Source organism: Netta rufina (genome assembly GCF_964035555.1).
Source record: "Netta rufina genome assembly, chromosome: 1".
Classification (NCBI taxonomy): Eukaryota; Metazoa; Chordata; class Aves; order Anseriformes; family Anatidae; genus Netta; species Netta rufina.
This window is the reverse complement of record NC_140123.1, coordinates 8,728,926-8,750,918: the sequence shown is the minus strand read 5'-3', so window position 1 is coordinate 8,750,918 and position 21,993 is coordinate 8,728,926. Positions and strand designations below refer to the sequence as shown.

At 38.7% G+C, this 21,993-nt stretch overlaps 1 protein-coding gene across 1 annotated transcript in view; it reads right to left on the bottom strand.

Annotated features, from left to right (window-relative positions):
• The window catches only part of TMEM135 (transmembrane protein 135), a 177,577-nt gene that overhangs the window by 89,639 nt on the left and 65,945 nt on the right, over positions 1–21,993 (bottom strand). Inside the window, exon 5 of the mRNA XM_084301827.1 lies at positions 11,419–11,484. Within this exon, the coding sequence (XP_084157953.1) occupies positions 11,419–11,484 (66 nt within the window). The remainder of the gene's footprint in view (positions 1–11,418; positions 11,485–21,993) is intronic.

Genomic DNA, 21,993 nt, shown 5'->3' with positions numbered 1-21,993 from the left:
AAATGGTGACGGGAGTTTCAGCAATTGCTTTCCCACATTGCCCTGCCAACAACCTCAACCTTGTTGAGCCATTTTCTCTAAGGGCTAGAAGTAATTAAGTTTCATTGCTAAATCAGTCTTGAGCTTGTCCTGAGCAGAAAAATCACTTATGCTTAATTGCATGTGGTGATGTGGTGAGCAGTCTATTAGGCAGACTGCAGATAGTGGTTTATTTTCTTCAGCTCTGCGGGGTACTTAAAAATGAAAGATCATTATTTTCTTCAGGCAGTCATTTGTATAATACTTATTTCCTACAGAAAACAGTACTGCTTAAAAAATGCTCATTTTTGGGGTTTATGTTGCATGGCTACACTAAATATTCTTTTGCAGGTTACAGAGTTTAAAAAGATGAGTCTGTGAGACATAGAAACAAGTGAACTGATTAAATATTATAATAAACGTCTAAGTTACAATCTAATTACATCATGTCACATTAGTTTACCAACTGTACTACAAATAGTTAAAAACAAGTATATACATAAAGAAAACAATAAACTGCCCATCATTTTTAGTACACAAAGATGCCTATCTTGATATATATCCACAATCATACACACACACACCTGAATGCATGCACATGTCCAGGGGAATGCTCCCTGTGACCTTATGAAACCGTGCATACTGTTTGTTAATCAGAACCACATATTTTTCACCTGATTCCATCAAGAAAGAATTAGTTTCCATAAAATTGTAACCGACAGGAACAGATTGGTTTCATGGTGCAGAGTGGGAGAACTGCTCCAACAGCCTGCTCGTGCTGACATTCCTCCTGCCGGCAGACCAGACCCACAGCCAGCTTATCTCATGCAAGATGCTAGTCGAAAAAAGAATTTAATTCTGAGAAGACAGCAATTTAACCCTGTAAAAATATTAAAATTGAGTTAGCAGAAAACTTTAAACAGAGAAGTTCAATTAAGAGCCACTATTACTGGTTCTTGAAGTGCCCTCTGTGCTCACACTTGGGCACTGAGCAGTGGCATTTGACCTTTTCCATAACAAAGAGTTTCCTTTACATTTGTAGCGGTATTTGACTGTCTGAGGCTGGACTGTTCTCCAGGCATAGGGCTGGCCTCCCAAAACCAATTCATGACAGTTCTTTATTTAAAAGGAGGAAGGAGAACAAAAATTTGAAGTATGAACTGACTTCAAATCACTGGGGGTGCAGTACCAGAATTGTGGTGTCCAAAAAAGTTCTCATCGTACGAGGATCCCAATCCATCATATGACAGAGATGCTCCAGGGTCTTCTCCCTCCTGTAACCAATTAGTATTACACTAGAAATACTGCACCTTGTTTGGGGTATCACTTCCCAATTGGGATAGACAACCTCCCTATAAATTTGTGAAAACAAAGAGTGCTTTCACACACCTTCAGTTTTCTGGGGGCTCATCCTAAAACCCTGAGCGTGTAAACTGGAGTTTCTAGGTAGTGCACTTTGATTTTTTTTTCAAGGTTTAAAATAAGTTTATGAAAGGAATATTTACATTTTAAATTTTGTACACTATTTATTGGGTACATATTTAAGTGATGCATTATTCTATTTTTACACATACTGAGAAATGCACAGCAAGATTTCAAAACTTGGCACTTTATACACAAAACAGAATGGGTGAGGCTGGCAGGCACCTCTGGGTCCATCCGGTCCCACCCCTGCTCAAGCAGGGACACCCTGAGCAGGCTGCCCAGCACCACATCCAGGTGGCTTTTGAAGATCTCCAAGGAGACTCCACAGCCTCTCTGAGCAACCTGTGCAAGCCAGTGCTCCATCATCCACACAGCACAGAAGTGCTGCCTGATGTTTAGCTGGAACCTCCTGTGCTCCAGTTTGTGCCCATCACCTCTTGTCCTGGCACTGGGCACCACTGAACAGAGACCGGCTCCGGCTTCTTTGCATTCTCCCTTCAGGTGTTTACAGACATGGATGAGATCCTCCTGAGCCTCCTCTTCTCCAGGCTGAACAGCAACAGCTCTCTCAGCCTCTCCTCACAGCAGAGGTGCTCTCCAGGTCCTTCATCACTTTTACGGCCCTTTGCTGGCCTAACTCCAGGATCTCCATTTCTCTCTTGCAGTGAGCAGCCCAGAGCTGGATCATCCTCCCTAATGCAGCCCAGCACACCATCAGCCTCTTTTGCAGCAAGGGCACATCGCTGCCTCAGGTCCAGCTTGCTGTCCACCAGTACTGACCTCAGGGGTACTCATCCACTCACTACAGGCCTCCGGCCAGACCTCATGCCACTGACCACCACCCTCAGGGTCTCGCCATTAACCCAGTTTTCCATCCACCTCATCGTCTGCCCACCCAGCCCTTTTTTCATCAGCCTCTCTGCAAGGATCTTACAGGAGACATTGTCAAAACAGAAGTATTAATTGCTGCTTCTTATTTTTGTTCATATCCCTCCCAATCTTACTTGTCATTGGTTTCACTTTTCAGCAGTTCACCAGCTACTATCTAAAATTACTCATTAATAATAACTCTGATTTGTATGCTTTTCCCCAGATTCTGGGCATCAAACAGGAAGCAGAAAGCGCTGGCTCACTGACTGCAGCACATTCACCCTGATTTCAGAAAGCCAAAGAAAAGCGTTTCAAATAACATTTAGATTTATGCAACCTATTTATACACAGAGGAATTAACAACTGAAAGACAGCTACTTTATTCATGTGTGCTCAACAATATTTTTAGAAGCCTAACATATGAATGAGCATAAAATAACTTGAATTAAGGTAGCAGAAAGAATGAGAGCATTAAAAATGTAACTGGGCACGAAGCAATACAGTGATTTCTTTTTATCCCCAGTCACTTGACCAGAGGAAAAAGCCTATGATGCAAAGTCAAAAATAATTCTCCACTCCTCAGTCATTCCAATCTGTCCTGGGTTTTGTTTCTTGTCAAACCGATTTGTCTCCTCGATGGGGTTTTGAAGAATGGTCATGAGCCACTCCTCCATCTGCCATCGAAATGGGAAGACATTACTCAAACAATTGAATTTGGTGATAATTCTAAAGAGCAGGTAGGAAACACCAACAATCATTTAAGTGTGATTCTTGCATTTGCATTTTTCTCCTAGAGGAATACTAGTTATCGTTAGCTGGGAATGACTGAATGCAAATAACATTTCCACTAAAATTAAAGTATCCCTTCTTCAAAGTGAATCTACATATATTATAAGCAATGAAGTAGTTGATGTGCATTTATTTTTTATTGTTATGTGTTATGAGAAAAAAAAAAAAAAGAAATGAGGAATATAAAGGGAATGTAAAAGAAAGTTTTAAGAAAGAACAAAATCTTTAAAATAGCTAACTCCCTCCTTCCCATGCTGCTTGTCAAAACCTTCTTGATGATATCTGGCAAATATTTGAGAGTATAATCCAATGTACATTTTAGACTCATGTTTTACTTCACAAAGGGGAAGTTATGATTATAATAATATAAATATATTCTATCAGTCTGCATTAAAAGATCTACTTTACAATAAAAAGAATGCATAGCATGATATGTCAAACATTTAAAGTACTAAACCCCATTGTTCCAGTTTATGAAAAGCAGACAGGCTACATTGCCCATACATCTAAAAAAAGAAAGAAAAAGGAAAAAAAAATAAAAATAAAAAATAAATCACTTAGATAGCTTACTTACATAACTTTCAAAACAGAAGTAAAATCAAAAGTTCTCCGTTTCCAAACTTGAGTGTTATCATTCTTAAGTGTTAACTCTTCATATTCTGGAACATGTAGCCATTATCCTGTTTTCAGGTATTTCTACCTTACATTTACATTGTACACAATACCTAAAATGTTTTCAGTTTTGATGTTCCCTACCCTATGAATCCCACTTTAAAATTATCTGGAATACATCAGTATTAGTCAAGGCTCATGACGATTTTTAGCAAGAAATAGAATATATTTAGGCAAATCACCTATTAAAAGAGCAGCAGAGTTCTTTACGTTAGGCTAAGGTTTGGAGACAAATTAACTTTCTTCTTCATGATTAAAAATGTTTCTCAACCTATAAACCACATAGAAAGGATAGCCCAGGACAATCTAGTACAGAAGACGTAGTGATGTGGACACAGACCACCTTTACATAACTGAACATGTGGCAAAAACAACACTCAAACTTTGAACACTGGAACAATGTGAAGGGAATCTGGCAATTTTCCTCTCCCGGGACCTATGGCATTCTCTTTCCCTCCAGCTTCAGTTTTCACTGTATTTAAGCAGAATTATTTACTTTTAAATTACTTCCAGATATTATTGACAAGCAATTGAACTACTTTTGATCTGGTTGGTAATCCTGACCCACCAGAAGGATTTTCCAGATACCAATACTATTTTTAAATAGTTCTGACACTCATCACATAAAAAAAAATAATAATAATAATAAAAAAAAAAAAACTATGCAAATACTTTAAAAAAAATAAAAATTTAAAGCTAGAAATATTTCTTTTCTGTCTTGGGGACAGAGAAAGAAGTGACCTCCCTTTAAAGGAAAAGGGACTCTGCAAGTAACTGCTTCTTTATAATTTTGCAAAGTAATACCTTTCCAAAATAAGAGTGCAAAGACAAGAGAAGTGAATACTGAAATATACAGGAACTTTAGATCTTACACCACGTATTCAGAAAATATGGTTTGGTTAAATTAAATTGACATTGTTTTGCAACGTAATGAATTAAAAAAATACACATTTTTCTGTGTACTAGCAACCCTCAACCAGGAGGGAAAGAAAACACAAATTAAGATCCAAGAGACTGACAATGCTACTTTGAAGGCAGGAAAAGTCCATGAATGTTATGACACGGCCTCACAAGAATTTAAGTTTCATTGTACCAAACCAGACTTCTTTTGTATATGTCAAACACAGTTTGCTAGGAAGAATTTTAATTTGCAATGAGAACAAACAAGACTCATTCTGACCAACAGCACTTTTAAAAAGTGTCCAACATAAAGCTTAAAAAGTAGAACATCATCGGGGATATAACTAGAGTGGCTCCCATGCTGTAAGATTTATGTAAATCTGAACAAACATATTTCCTCACATATTAACATGTCAGTAACAAAGTGTTCAAGACAAAAGAATGGAAATCAGAGATGTCAGGGTAGTCTGTGAGAGCAGAGCTTTAAAACCCTGGCAATAATGACATCTTTGTGATAGGAAGGCAAGAGGGTAGGGGATCAGATGTCTAGGATCACGTTGCCGTTTGGTTTGTAACGTGCCTGTAAGTGATTAGGCCTGGTATGCCCTCGAGCTAAAATCACGGGAAACAGAGTGCCCAAAGCAATTTTATTTGAATGAAAATTAATCTCAAGTGATTCACAATACCTTTCACAAGCCACAATCCTGCCGTTTATGAAGTCTTCCTGTGTTTCATGTATTACAAATGAAGCTAGCTTCATCAGGGACTACACTCTAAATGAAGCAGGCACATCACTGTGACAAAACCCCAAATATAAAAATCATATCTAGAATTCCATAATTTCTAGAATAAAACCTTTCATATAGAGAAAAGATCATCATTTAAATGACCAATCTATACCCTGTCACCTTTACAAAACAGACCTAAATAAAGTAATTGATGTGTCCTAAGATCTCTTTCAAATTGCTCTAATGACAAACAAAATCAGGAAGTCCCTTCACATGAAAAAAAAAAAAGATTAGTTATTGCTACTAATAATAAGGATTATTGCCTAACTGACTTAATTACACAGCTGAAGTTTCCAGGACTACTGTACTACATTCTGCTCTGATGTGGTGTATGGGGCTGAAAGAGGGCAAGGAACTTTGAGCTAGTAATCACCTTTTAACATTTTCCCCTATTTTCCAAGGTAGAAATTCTATCTAAAAAAAAAAAAAAAAAAGATAAAATTTCATAATGAAAAAGAAAAAGAGCCTATACCTACACGTGTAACATGTATACACACATATATATACAAAACTGTTTTAGAAACATTACTTCAGTGACTACTGAATTTTGTGATTTACCAGTTACTTATAGTGCAACCCATTATAAGAAAAAATAAATGCTTTCACATCTTCTTTAGCTTTTTATAATGTTTTTACATTTATTATTGACTTTAATAGAATTACTCTAAAATATATAAGCATCCTATCATATAACAAAATAGTCTGGTTTTGAGTTATAAAGAAAAAATACTTTGTTGGAGTATAGGATTGTCAAAACAAGACAAAATAAAACATATCACAAAAATATAAGGATGGCTCATTTGGAAATAACTGCATTGCTGTTACTAAGGTCCTTCCTGTTCAGACCAAAACAAACTGATGTTATCTTAAAAGTTGTCCCAATGCTTTTTTCAAAGCTTGAACCCAAGTGATGCAGGTAGAGCTGTGGCTCTTGGACTGTGTCATTTTATGTCTGTCCCAAGTGCAAACTGTATAGCAGAGGATAAGGTCTGTGGAACTAATAGGAAAACTGTTGCAGAATGAAGTATTTCATATTGCTGTTGCCACCTTTATGTATTTACTTCTAAAAACATAAAAGAAATTGCATGTTAAAGATCCTTACAAATCCCCTTGATTAAGTTCTAGGTAAAATTTAATCATATGTGTATCACAGGTATTTAGTATAAATACAAAATCCATCAAAATCACCTTTTATAGGTAACTGTTCATAAAACTCTACACTTCATATTATTTCCCTTACAGAAAAGTCTCAGAATGAAAACATAATCCTGAAATGTATTAAACACAGTTTTAAAGGAAAGCAAAGACATGCCTTCCTACAACAAAGTACCGGCAAATCAATGTCAACTTGGATAGATCTCTCCTCAGGCACTGCAGCTAAATCTAAACGTTATTGTGAACTGAACCCCATTGAAACTTACAGACACAGTCTAGAAATCCCTTTTCATACTTTGTTTCCATTGGCATTTCATGGACAAAGGCTTTTGTATAACTGGAGCAGAAAAAAGAAGGAATAAACCACCAAATATCCTAAATTAATGGCATTCTTTAGTACTGCTACAGACTGAGGATTCCATTTCTTTCTTTGAAACTTCTCAAAACATCTCAGCTGTTGCAGTAATTATAAAATGGATCTATCATATAACCTAAGCTTTTTTTTTTTTTTTTCTCTGATTCTCCTATACAAGTCTGTCTCTTGTGCAAGATTAATTTCTCCTGTATATCCCAGGACAAGAACCCTACATGAAGATTCAGCAAGTTCCATCATACTGAAGGTCCCCCTTACGTCTTAATGTTTCAGATGGAAGAGCACAACCCCTGGGGCACAGCCTTTCTCTTACGCAGTTCGTTTTTGCTGATTGACTTGAAGAACTCTAAAGATGCATACCTGAATTCTTCCACCCAGAAGAGCCAGACAGTTTACAGACTCATAAAGATGTTGTAAGAAATGAGTTAACATCCACAGAGTTCAAACATGGCTGTTATCGCTTCTGGCTCTCTGGGAATCCTGCCTCTGCCATCACCTCTGCTGTCCACATGAGCCTACCTATTTCTTCGTATTTTTCCATTAAGCATTCCACCCCCTCTGTTTATCCTCCTGCTCCTTCTCTAGATGGGCTGCATGCATTTCTGTTTGCCTCTTCCACAGGGGCTGTTAACACCGGTCCTGCAAACTATTTGTCATAATTGGATCCCTCCTTCACAGAACCAGAGAGGGATGAGGCTGGAAGGGTTGCTGGTGGTCATCTGGTCCAAAGTCCTGCTTACATGCGGGCATCCAGCTCAACCAAGCAGGTTGCCAAGGCCCACATCCAGTCCTGTTCAGCACCTCCTCACAAGTCTTATTTGCGACACACTGCTTCTGATTATCACTTCTTTGTTGCTCAGTGTGAATAAAGTTGATCACTTTTGGTTAAAATTAGGGAAAAGGTTTCTGTGTATGGTCATCGGATTTCAGCATTGCCTGTCAAACATATTCCATCTACCTATCATGCATCCAATGACTTCTCACAGCCACTACTAACCCTTAAACCATCTTCTGGTGGTCTCCCCCTGGGGACAGGATGAGCATTCAACAGCAGAAGCTCCAGCAGATGCAGAACTGGCAAGCAAAACTGGTAAGAAAGCATGAACTGTCGAACCTGAAGCACCAGGCTCCTCCTATTTCCTTTCTCATCCTCTTCAGCAGACAGGCTGCAGTTCCTCTTGTTTCCTCACATCCCTGCCACTGCTGCCACATCAGCTGGCACCCAGGAAGACAGCAGCTGGAACTGTGGAAGCGGCTGAAAGGAGTGAGGAGCAGATGGCAGCAGATCCCTGCCTGCTGCATGAGCACCACAAACAGCTGGCCAAGTTCCCTGGGTGGTGTCAGGTACCCCAAGCGCACAGCTCGCAGCTACGCCCTGACTCGAAAGCTTGTGGAGTTAATGAAACACATCCTGAGCCTCCTGTACACAAGCGCAGCCGCAGATTTGGTGGGATCACATCTGCTCGTGCAGCTTTTGGATCGTCTTGGAACGAGCGTGAAGTGCTAACAGAAATGAGTAAACTCTGCAAGGCTCTGTCCCATGCTCCACCCCCAGGACAAAGCAACTGACAGAACTAACTAATTAACAAGAAAAACAACATATTGATTCCTGAAGAGGAATTCTACTCCAGGGTTTGATTCCCTCCCATGGATGCTACTGCACTTAGTCAAACCAGGAGCAAGGCAATTGTTGAGAAGGTTCTTCAGGAACCTTCATGATCCAAATCCTCCAGTTCAATAACTACTAACGTTATGGACCCAAATTTGAGAACTACTTTTGGCAGCGTGATTCTGTAAACTCTCAACGGTAATTTTACAAAGCACATCCAAAAGTCAAATATCTAGAATCACCTCATTTTTCAATTCCTTCAAGGATAATTAAAACAAGATTTAAAAATTCTATAAGCATACAGACTTGAGAAGATGAATCCCAGGGAACAGGGAACGGCCAGAAGAAGGAGAAAAGGCATTTGCCCTAAGCAATGAATATTATAAATCCACCTGTTGATGACAACTGGATTAAAATGGATAACTGTTGTGTCTGCACAGAAGAGATATCTGCCCATTAATCTGTTTAGCAGTGTAGACAGAATACTGCAATTTTTAAATGAATTTAAAATAACTAAGTATCTACGTTATTTCTTCCTTCCAGTATTGAACAGTTCTACTCCCTCCTAAACGTGAAACGGGACTACACTCTAAATATTGCTGTGAAAGCCCAACAGCACTTTTGCACATTTGGACGGCTGCCCCCGGAGTTTGGACCTGCCAATAAACAAGTTGCTCGGCTTTCATTTCAGCTGCCAAGTTCACACTTCTCAAACAGAATGCGGTGAACTTTAGTTCACATTCAACTTTTTTTTTTTTTTTTCTGGCTCCCCTTCTACTTAAGCACTGTGCAAACGTTTAGCAATTCCTTGGAAGAGCTAAAAAAAAATTAATGTGACTCTTCATAATTATATGTTTCTTCTGGAAAAATTAATTTCTTTTGATTGTTATTCCTCATTTTCAAACTAAATGAATTCTAATTCAACAATAGAATTTAAGGAAGAGATCTTCCTTGGGTCGAGATATTTTTTCCCCTGCGTGTAGCCTGATAAAAATATAAGAGAGAAAAAAGGCCTTTTTATTTCTCTCATTCTAACATTACATGACTTGCACTGAAGTCTAACCCAGGCTATGGTGTCACGGGACACGGCATGCCGGCATATCAGTTCCCCATCGCCAAACGGATGCACTTTCACCCAGTTCCACCCTCCCTAATCACAGCAACAACCTCTCACCACTTATCTTCTCTCTAGCCCTTGAGGCAGTTTAATTGATAAAGATCAGAGGAAATATCTGAAGAAACAACTGAAACATTTTCTACCACATCATTTCTACAGCATATGATGTAGCATATACATTAATGACCAACATTGTTCACAACAGAGATTGTTATGCCTGTGAATCATAGAATCATTCAGGTTGGAAAAGACTTTTAAGATGATCTCGTCCAACCTTTAACCTAGTACTAATGTCCACCACTAGGCCATGCTACTAAGTTCTACATCTACACGTGATGTCCCAGTGTTTTAAATGTGTGATATTATTAGTAACAATCTTAAAAGAATCATTTCATTTTTTTCCCCCATAATTCACATTATTCACCAAGTAACTACAGGGACAGAGATTCCACGATCTTTCTGAGCAACACATTCATTAAAACACAGAAAATAAAGTACCCCTCACTGAAAAACTAAACAGAGAGAATGCGGAAGCATTGCAAATATTCCAAAACTAGCACTGCTGAAAGTTGTATTACACTCTTCTGTAGGACAGAACGAAAAGCAGAACATAAAAATTATAAAGGATCCAAATTCAGAAAAGTTAAAGCTGTAAACATCAGAGCAGGAAATCTCAGGTACATCTTCAGATTCTGATGCAAAGATATATCACTTTGCTCAAAAGAAAAATTAAGGCAGTTTCATCAGTGTAAGGAACATTTTACAACACAGCTGGGATCCCAAGGTAAGTCTTGGCCTAGATTTCAGACTGAATGCACAAACTTTTCACAAAGTTACGTAAGAATTTGATGAAAATCAGATTGCCATGAAAAAAAAATAAAAGTTTCTACATTAAAATCACTGTACTGTGACGTCCAGCTGTGGCAATGCCCAGATCAGTTCTCACTTCCAGAGTGTCATGACTGACTGGAGTATATATATTTTTTTAATTTTCAAGCTAAGAATAAATTTCATCCCCTAGTATCGGAGATATTAGCAATGCTCAGAAAAATGTTAACCTGACAACAACACAACAGAGAAAGAAAAATGTTCACCATCAGCAGAACTATGTATAAGCAACATAATATTCAAATATCCCTTATTTCAAATACTTAATGCATTAACACACATAAGGTATAATGTATATTATGTTGTATATATAATTACATATAATAATTACTATACATACAGTAATTCACATACTACCTGAAGCTACTTATTTCTTGGGAGAAAGACAAAGGATGAAGCAAACTCTCTAGAGCTACCCTGTAACAAAGCTCAACCTCGTGAATTTCTCTGGATTCTACTTTTTTTTTTTTTATATAGAAAACCCAATGAACAATTACTTGGGTAAAAGGACACACTTGAGACTCTTGTATTATAATGCTAATTTATGAACCAGGCAGATAGAAAAATAGAGTGTTTTGGGAAGAATATTTAATCTCCCACAGGACAGGATTTAAATTCTCTTCTCTTGTTTAAAAAGCCTTTAACATAGTTATGCAAGTTATATATAATCCAGCCCTCTTCACTTACCTGAAGGCAATATAATTCCCCCAGGAATTTTTAAAGCATTACATTAACAAAACTTTATACCACATGTGCAAAAAAAAAAAAAAAAAAAAAAAAGGAAGAAAAAAATAAAAGATGTATTTAGCCTTACTTCTCCATGTCTTAAAGGTGTAATAGTTCCTCTTGCTACTGCCATTCGGAACAACGTTTCTGTGGCCTGCATCAACAAACACACACAAATTAGATATTTTTTAAAAGTCAACCCAGCTCATGAAGATTTGTTTCAAATTTAACATTTTTTTAAATGTCAGCTACATTCAGCATTCATTTTACAACTTTGGTAAGTTATTTAGAAAAGTCTTCACAGGTTGGCAAAGGCTTATTACAAAGCGAGAGGTGATGATGAGACCAAAACCCTCAATAAAGGAACCACATGTTCCCTCCCCAGTCACTGCAGTGGTTACACAAGATTCTTCATAGACATCAGAGATGTTCAGCCCCAAATAATGGTCTTCCAGAGGTTGTCACAAGAAAGCAGGTTGCTAAGGGGAAAATAGGTGCATGGTATTTTACAAAACATGAAAGCAATTTATTTTTTTTAAGTGGCTGATTAATATTATAGCCTTAAATTAACAAACAACCAAGAGCACGATGAAACTCTCTTCCTTTGAAGTACCTGTGCTCCTGTTGACACCAGGAATTGTGGCATCATAAAACACAACGTTGTTCATGTGCAAAAGACAGGGAACACAACACTGGGGAAATCTGTAACTAGGTCAGGCTTTAGTTAGGTTGCACGTGTTCCTGTGCTAGTTGTCCCATCCTTTGTTTAATTTGGTGGGACACTGAACACATAGTTCTGGCATAACCATCGACTACTGACTCGTAATTCAGGCAGTAATACAAAATGATAGGTTCTGTATCACATTTCATTCTGATACAAAAACTCAACCCATCAACACAACTGCAACATGCAAAGAATGATTTCTATAAATGACCAGTATTTCTGTTGATTTCTCAACTTTGGTTTTAAAGTACAAGTATGCCAAATTGCCATGTTGTTATATTTACAAGCTGGTTGGGAAAAGGAGCGAAAGAATCCACTGGTTACATAAAAACGTGGATTGGCACATCAGTATACACAAGAATAGATTTGTTTCAAAGAGCTGTTTCCATAGCAAGCAGAGAAGCAGGTTTCAATTTCAGCTGCAATGAAACATGTTTTTAATATCTGTTTCTAATAAAAAAAAATTACTCTAACTATCTATGTTAAATCTATGTTAAAAAGTAATGATCAGGCTGTTTGAAAAAAATGCTTTTAAAGTTTTAGCAGCAGTAGTATCTGACTGTCTTTCAAAATAGCAATTTAAAAAATTAAGCAGCTCAATGCTTATGTGACTGCAAGATTTGGGGGTGCAGGCTGCAGTCCTACAAGACAGCTGTATCTCAACAAATATGGTACCAAAGACATCTACTGAGATTAATTCCTCGGTCTTTCCAGGTGCAGATTAGGTAGGTTTTACCTTTTTACCCCCGTGCGGGGCAGTGCCCGAGTGGGGCTCTTCTTCCCAAACCTTTATCCTCTGAGAGGTGAAGTGAACCTCATACAACCTTTTGTGTTTCCCCAAATTGGTTTCTTTTATCAGCTCTTCCCACCAACGTTTTTAAGGATGTTTCAACCAAACTGAGCATTCTGTCAATACAGCTAAGCTCCTTTTGTTTCTTTTGAAAACCACTGGGGTGTGTGACTTTCTTTTCACATCTCCTAGTATAAGATCTCTCTTAATACTCTTGTACTCCCATAGCTCATGCCAGATGTCAAAACCATTCAGAAACAAGGAAAGAAAAAAAAAAAAAAAAAAAGAAAAGAAAAAACACAAAAATCCAAGAGAAAGCTTAGAGAAGTTACATCGTTCAAAAGGATAATGATCAGACCCAGGCTTCTCAAAACTCTAACATCACACAAACGGATGATTACATTGATCAGGCTAGGAAAAGGCTGCCAGTCTTAAAATGGGAACTTATGTGTAACACTTCCATTTTGGACAAACTCCCGCAACGTCTTCCATTTCCAGCTTTCTCCTCGGCAAACCACAGAAAACAGAGACCGCTGGGGCCATCGGTTGGCCAGGAGCACGTTGCCCAGGGCTTGATCAACCACAGGTTGACCGACTCCAGGGATGGAGGCCCTGCTGCCTCCCTGATCAACATGTTCCAGTATTGCACAACTGACTTTTCACTGGCAAGTCCCAGAAAAACTGCCATTTACAGCTGATCTGCAGAGATTTTCCAGAGAAGCACAGCCTAATTCCCCAAATTCTCTATCAGGAGTGGAAATGCTTCACGTCAGCTGAGCAGCAGGCTGGCCTCCCTCCTCTGGTTTCCAGCTGCGACAAGACAAGCCATGTTTAAATCCCGAAACGCAAAGCGCCCTGCTGCCACTCAACCTGTACAGGTTGAACATGGAGGAATAAACACAGAGATGGAGAAGGGAAAAGGAGATTTGGACAAGGGATTAGAGGAGTAAAGGGGGACTGGGGCAAGGAAGCTCCTAAACCCAAGACATATACTGGGAAGTGGAAGTCAAATGAAATTGATAATTTAGAGAAATATCAGCTAGGTAAGGTGCTAAAAACAGGAACGTTATTCCATCACCTAAGCTTAAACCTTACATTTACCCCCCTATTTATTTATTTTTTTGAAACGGTAAATTCAGTCACGCTTAATGTTTCATAAAGAATAAAGGGAAAACAGCTACAAGAATGAAGGAAGGGTCCTACAACATCAGGGGAAAAAAAAAAAAAAAAAAAAAACATGCTCCCACACTCACCTTGCATCCTTTCTGAAATTCCTCACGAGATAACATCTTGCTAATAGTGTAAGGATCCTTACAGGTCATTACATCAATTTTGGCTAAAAACCCAGCTCACTGAACACATCTTGTCTTGTACACTCTTAGTTTTTAATTTTGAATCTACCAAAGTTATCAGTATGACAAGAGCCAATGTTCATGCAGCATAAAATTCAGGTACAATTTGTTTTGATTTTGACGAAGCTCATGTCCACAGAGCACAAACTTTAAAGAAATGGACCTTCCATTTCAATACACTCAACGCTTACATATAATTACATATATATGAAAAAAGCATGCAGAGTACTGCTCTGTCAGAAATTAACCTCTCAACAAAGGCTACCAAATAATTTCTTGGATGACTTCAGAAACAGATTTCTACTGGAAAAAATTAGCACACTTTTAGGCATCAGGTCAGAACTGCCCTTCTGCCCCCGCTGAACTCGTCTCATGGCTCTTCTGGTTCATAATTCACAGTATCCTTGATCAGGGATACCCTCAGCTTTATGCCATTTAGAGTAAGTTTAATTACTTGGTTGTAATGTCAGCATTTTTGCTGACATTTTTGCATTTATGACACACTTTTCCACTACCTACCAAGTTTCTACATATAATTGCACTTATTCCCTCTTAATTTAAAAATACAGCATTCATGGTGTCAATTTTTTATGCTGAAAATGTTAAAATAATCTTATTTTTTATGTTAGGATTTGTAACTCCAACCATGAAATACAACCAACTGGAGATAGGATTTATCTTCATGTCAGATAACTAATTAAAGAGACAAAACTGTCCGTTTAAGAAATATGAATACTATTCCCACAGAAACAGTCAACTGGGAATTTAAATCACTTTTAATTGTCTCTATCTCTGTTAGCATTAAGTATTCCATTAGTAATCAGATTTTTATGAAGCTGTAAAAAGTTTATATTTATTTTCATTGAATTCACTGGGAATAAGCCCTAAATAAGAATCATTACAGGCTTAGGCAGTGCCTTTCGATACTTCTATTCAGAGGCATGAGTCAGAGGTCCATAAGAAAGAAAATCATCAACAGATGGTTTTAGTGATTTCAGTGTGAAATGAATGTGTTGCCAAGCTGATAGTTGCCGAATCCTAAAACTGTACTTTAAGGAATGCACACTGTGTCAGATTGTATGTGAGGTGAGATGGCAGCCTGACATATCCTACCACTCCATAATGTCTTGTAACTTCTAATGTCATCGATTGACAAAGATGTGCTCCCCCTCAAACAAAGCAGTCGTTTCTCTTCAAACTCCTTGCAGTTGGGTTTAAAAAAAAAAGAGAAACTGCTTGTGTGAATCAGAACTGAAGTGGAAAATAATTGTGCATTATTGATGGAAATTGTAGGAGAAACAACAAGAAAAGCAGTATTTTTGATTCCAGATGTTTTGAATTTTCTAGGTATTCACAAAAATAAAATGGTCTCACAATACTTCATCAAAATAGTTACTGTTTTTACCAAACTTAAAATTGCAAATACCAGCAGTGCAGGGGACTGCTAAAGCACATTAATTTTAGAACTACATGCTTCACATGTTATTAATTACCTGGCAAATTTTGGCATCTACTTCTACACTTGCATTCAGAAAAATAAAATAAAAAAATGAATTACGTTTAAAGATATGTTCTGAACTGCACAGATCTTTGGAAGTCATTCACAGCAATTTACAGATTTAATTAGAATGGTAATGGTGCAATTTGTTTTAAAAACAAAGATACAAAAATGGATAGAATAACACAAAAGACTTTTTTTCACTCCTATTAAGTTTGCTGATCTTGGCTTCAAATAGCTGGCTCACAGCTCTGGCCTTTAAAATTTGTGTTTGTTCTCAAAAAGCAAATGACATTAAAAAAAGGTTCACAACGGTCTATCCAAAATCATCAATAACATTTTTCAACTCGATTACATATTGCAAATGAACTATTGTTGCAGCCCTTTTTAGCTGAGCATCACACAGCTTTTGAAAACAAGCACAAGTGTTACAAAAAAGAGGAGGGATTTAATGCAGCAGCAATAATGAATAGGACAATGCACAAGAAGCTTCTGAAATATTTTTTTTTCTCATTTCTTTCCCCAAAAATTCAAATGTAGGGCAACCTACTAGATCTAAACCTTATTCCAGATGATTTGTATTTAACTTAACTGATTAGCTTATTTATGGCTATGACATTCGATGAAAAGCACGGCAATAAAGTTCTTTCCTCCTAGTCATCAGCAGATCAAATCACTTCTTACCTTTACCTGCTATGCAGGCAACTAAAATATGAACCCTATGAAACAAACTGCACAACTTGAGCTCTGTGATAAAGGATATTTTATAGAGATTTTGACAGCTTTGCACTTGTTCTCTGAAATTTCTCTAACTTGTCAGCTTTTACAATGTGGGGTCCCAGAGGAGGTGCTGCACCAGCATCCTTTCACATCGTGCTTTCCTTTGCTTTCTTGTATGACTTTGTGCAACTTTAGAAGTTGGAAAATACAATTCTAGTATTTAATGCTGTGTTTTACTGCCTGCCCCAAAGGAAAAGAAAGATGCACAAAGGGACGCAAAGACACTTATCTGTGACGTGCACAAGCCCCAGCAATTACCAATTTGAGGGACGCACAAGAGAAGGGGCAAGTCTGCTGTAATTTATAGGGGAGGGAGGAAGCCCACCTCAAAGATTAGAGGACAGAAAGGAAATACAGTACGCACCTAGTCATGTATCTTATACAACTGAAGTACTAACTAGAAACGGTTCTCCCTCCTCAAGTAATAGAAGAACATTATTTCCCTTACCAGACAATTGAGGTTTCGTAAAACTCATCAATAACACTGCATATATAATCCAGTATTAAAACTAACAAGATTAACTGCATAGGTAGCTTAGAATATTTGCAGAATTGTGGTCTAAACAGAGATGCAAAATTAATATACAAAGTCCTGATCAGTTCAATACCATTTCCATTACATTGCCAAATTCCATTTGCTCATTGAATTAAATCCATACTTTAAGACTCTTCAGGTACTAAGATACCCTAAATACCCTTCCTAATTAAACTACCCTCATCTTCATGGTGTCCAAAAAGTAATATATGTTATGGTGACACTGCAGCCAGTTAGCTATCAGCTGAGAGCACAGCACTTCTATTTCAGCAGCATCCAAGAGACACCACCGTAGAGGTCTTGCACTAAAACTCGTTTCTTTCTTCCACACTCACTGTTAAAACCAGTTTGCATTTTGCAAGCAAAAATGCAATTTTTTCTTTATTATCAGATCAAGAAGGCCGATGGCAAGCCTGAAAGCAGAGCAAACTACAAAATCCACTTTGCAGTTGGCTTTCACTGCGAGAACACCCCTTGCTGCTGACCAACTCACAGATCTCAGCCTCTCTGAGAAGAGCTGTAAACCTTCCAGCTGCAGAACACACACTGAACAAGTGAACCAAGTGCAAAAATAATCAAGTGTTACTCGCTGCCAAGAGTATGAAATAAAAGCATTATTATTTATTTATCTTAATCGGAACCCAGTAGTCTGCAGTTGTGGTATTTGCAACTTTTTCCAAGATAATTTTTTCTTCTCCTGACTTTTCTACCCATTCTTTTCCCTTTCCTTCCTCCCACCCTCCTCCCAACGAAAGCAGCAATGCTTGGTATTTAATTGGGATTCCTGGTCCCAGCCTGTAACTGACTTTTACCTCTTCTTGTGTTCTCCACACAAAGGAGTGAACTTCTCAACTCTCTCAAAAGCTGCAATTATAAATAATTAAATATCAGGTAACCACATATATATATACACACACACACACAGCAGTATAATGCTGGAATTACCCATAAAATAGACCAGCAGCCAGTCTGGGAAACTAGAGAAGTAGGGTATTTGAGCTCCTCTGCCTTGACAGAAATGCCAGAGAAAGGAGTCCCAGAACTGGCACGGAGCTGAGGTATCTGGATATGAGACACAAAGCACTGAAGCCAGCTAAATCTTCCTCCTCTGCAATCACAGCTCAGACAGATGGAAAATAACCGCACGCCAGCCTGCAGAATGCACCTGACAACTGTCAGAAATGGCTTTGACTAGTAACGCTGTCAGATGGAATAAAAGATAAGAGCTGAAAGACTACCCCGGCCAGGCACAGGAATGACAGACATGCCCAGAAAACGGGGACACACTGCCTTCATCCCCCAGCTGCATTTGCCTCCAACGCCATATACTTAAATACAGAATCATGGAATTGTAGGGGTTGGAAGGGACCTCAAGAGATCGTCGGGTCTGACCCCCCTGCCAAAGCAGGTTCCCTAGAGCAGGTTGCCCATGTAGGTGTCCAGACGGGCCTTGAATATCTCCAGAGAAGGAGACTCTCATACAACCGCCTGTCAGTCCGCTTTTGCTCCTTGCTGCAACTTTTTAACATGTTTAGCAGCCCCGCTGGTCAGCAAAGCACTAGAGAACATCACCATGAAATAAAGCAGATGCATGAGAAGGATGGCTGTACGACATGGAAATGAGCACTGGGATGTTCCTGTGGAATTAGTTCCCAATCGGCCATAAATGAATGAAGTCAAATTCTTCCATGGTACAAGTAAAAGCTGACTTTCGTGATCCACCGGCAGATGCTCATTGAGTTGCTGGGACAACTGAGCAAATCCAGACTCCTGATCCTCAGTCTTTGCTCTAATTCCTGAAAAAAATAGCTGAAATTTAAGCACTGGATGACACAGGATGCTACAGCAGCTGTGGATCTTGTAACATTGACATTTTTAAGTTTCACTACTTTTTAGTTACTTTTTTAGTAACCGCTAAATTAAAGTTGTCTAAATATATAGTGCTCATTACTTCATTTTTTCCAAGTGCGTATTCTGGAATTCCAGATTCATTTAAATACACTCATTTACAGTTCCTTTATCTGCCTTCATTGACCAGAATTTCTTGTTAGCTTGAATTCCGAGTGGGTTCAATTCAGTGCGTTTGCTACAAGCTTTACAAGATTTATGTTTTATGTGTTTCACAACCTTAGTCCATTTTTTTCTTTAGGGGATTACCTCATCTTTTACATTTCCCAACTGGTAGCAATTTTAAGTAGCATCTCTTAGTTTTTGCAAACAGGAAAAAAAAAAAAAAAAATTATTTGTCTCAATTGTTTTCCTTCTATGTATTGTAATTTACCCAAGAATTTATGAGTTAAACTAATACAAACCTAATCCAAAAAACATTTTCAAACGAGTGATTTATCATCACCATGCAGTAAACAATAAGTATTATAGACTGCATCTACTTTGGATGAGACATTCAACTCGTTTACCAATCTTATTGTTTAAACATGTGTATGTCATATAATCTTTCCAAGCTAATTAGAAACAGGACACATAGGTTAATGCTATTTTATTTTGTGGGCAGCACATAAAAATGCGTGTCCTCTCTGTCTATAAGAGTTTAACTGGTGTTGGGCAGCAGCTAAATGGGTTTCAATGAAGGACAAGTATATTGCAGAGATGACCCATCACAAAATTAATTGGTGTGATTTTATTATTCACATGCTGTTGTCCACAGTAATTAAATAAAAACAAAATGCTGATTGCAACTGATTAAAACCAATTCAAATAATCAACAAGGAATTTCAGAAGTCAGTTTCAGTACATATTATACAGAAAACAGCAACTAATACTTTACTTGCATAATGCCATATTCTGCATCATTTTAAAACTTTTTTTTTCTTTTAAAGAGAGATACAAATTTCAGGGCTTAGAGCAATACTTTGAGTGCTGGCAGCAGTGCTGGTCAACTTCTTCCCGTTCTTGAGGAAAACCGAGTATTTGACCAACAGAAGCACAAGTAGAAACCTTCATTTATAGGCTGCACAATGCTCAAAAAAAGCCTGCTATGAGCTTGCAACTGAAGTTGTTTCAGAGAAAGTGAACAGGCAAGATTGCTTCTTCCAAAGCATCTTCAACTGGAAGCATCTTCCGAAGCATCTTCTACTGGAAGACCAGTAACTGGTAACTCTGGGCTAAGGCTTCTCTTCCAAGTGGTGTGGGGCCCAAAGCACACCACACTTGCAGACTGTTCTCTTTTTCAAGAAAGGCGAAGTCTGTGATCAGAAGACCGATCTGACCGATTGCATTAACCAAGCTGACCAACTGTTAGAAATCTTTCCTTTCTGTCTCCATCATGCCAGAGCTGGATACTTCTCTCTCCCACTCTTGGAATACTGTCCATCCACCAAAGCTACCTGGAGGAGGACTCCCCTCTGCTGAGCACTGGGACGGAGCTTATAAACCAAACTTTGTAGTGGGCGAAACTGCCTCCAGCAAGCTGAATTACTAAAACGTCCTTAAAATCAAGGCATTGGCCAGACTCAGACTCTACAAGGATAAAGTTGGCTACAATCTCCATTTCCTGAAATGTGAGGCAGGTCCCAAAAAGTCTTTGGTCAAGCCTGCTCAACAGCACTGCAACGGCCCAAATCACTGCCTTGAACTGTCTTCAACCTTACGAAAAACTCATACCCAGTGTAAAATGAGCTCGTAATTGCCCACTAGCTTTCTAACCATAACAATACTTGGACATGCTTTCATTTAAGGGAGAAAATTTAGCTTACAGTAACACAAAAGCTGTAGGACTTGATTCTTATTATCACACATCAATTCTCACACCGAAGGTTAGCCTTGGATAAAATTTGGATGGCTGGTGCAGATAGTGCTGTGGCGATCAATGCCAGATCTGTAAAAACCCTACTTCACTTTCTATAAAATTCAGAGAGCAAACTGTAAGCAAAACAAGAAGAAACACAAAAGATTACTGGTAAAACAGGAAAGTCTACGCAAAAGACCAGGATTCTAACTTTTCTTCCTCCTGTCAGATACTAGACATGACAACTAAAATACCGAGGATTTTCCTGTAAACAAACACATTGTGGTCTTCTCTACCCAGGGTAGGAAATCAAGAGGTCCAGAAACCCACTACTGATTGTACTACCGTGTTAATTCCTCCTTAAATAGACTAATAATATTTATCACCTCCTAAAGTAACAAAGGATATTATTTTTTTTTTTCATCCATTGACTTGAGAATGTGCAGACCACTAAAATTTCAATATGCTCAAAAACATACACCAGCAGATTCAGAAAGAGTGAAGGGCAAATAGAACCACAGAATATTCTGAGCTGGAAGGGACACACAAGGATCATCGAGTCCAACTCCCATCTCCACACAGCACACCCAAAAGCAGAACCTATGGCTGAAAGCATTGTCCAAACACTTCTTGAACTCCAGCAGGCTCAGTGCTGCAATCACTGCCCTGAGCAGGCTGTCCTAGTGCCTGACAACGCTCTCAGTGAAGAACCTTTCCCTAACACCCAGCCTGACCCTCCCCTGTCCCAGCTCCATGCTGTTCCCTCAGGTCCTGTCGCTGTCCCCAGAGAGCAAAGCTCAGCTCCTGCCCCTCTGCTCCCCTCGTGAGGGAGCTGCAGGCCACCATGAGGCCTCCCCTCGGCCTGCTCTGGGCTGAACAAACGAAGGGACCTCAGGTGCTCCTCATACACCTTCCCCATCTTTGTAGCCCTCCTTTGGACATGCTCTAATAGTTTTATGTCCTTTTTATACTGTGGTTCCCAAACCTGCACACAGTACTCAAGGTGAGGTCTCTACCCTCGAGGGAGTCAACAGCTCCTCCCAATTTAGTATCACTCACAAACTTACTTAGCATGCATTCAAGTCCTGCATCCAGATCATTTATAGAAATATTGACGGGAACTGGCCCCAGAATCGAGCCTTGGGGAGCCCTGCAAGTGACCAGGGTGTCAGCTGTGCAGCAAACACTGAATCACACCAAGTTGTCACATTATTTTTGAACACCATCAGAACAAACAGT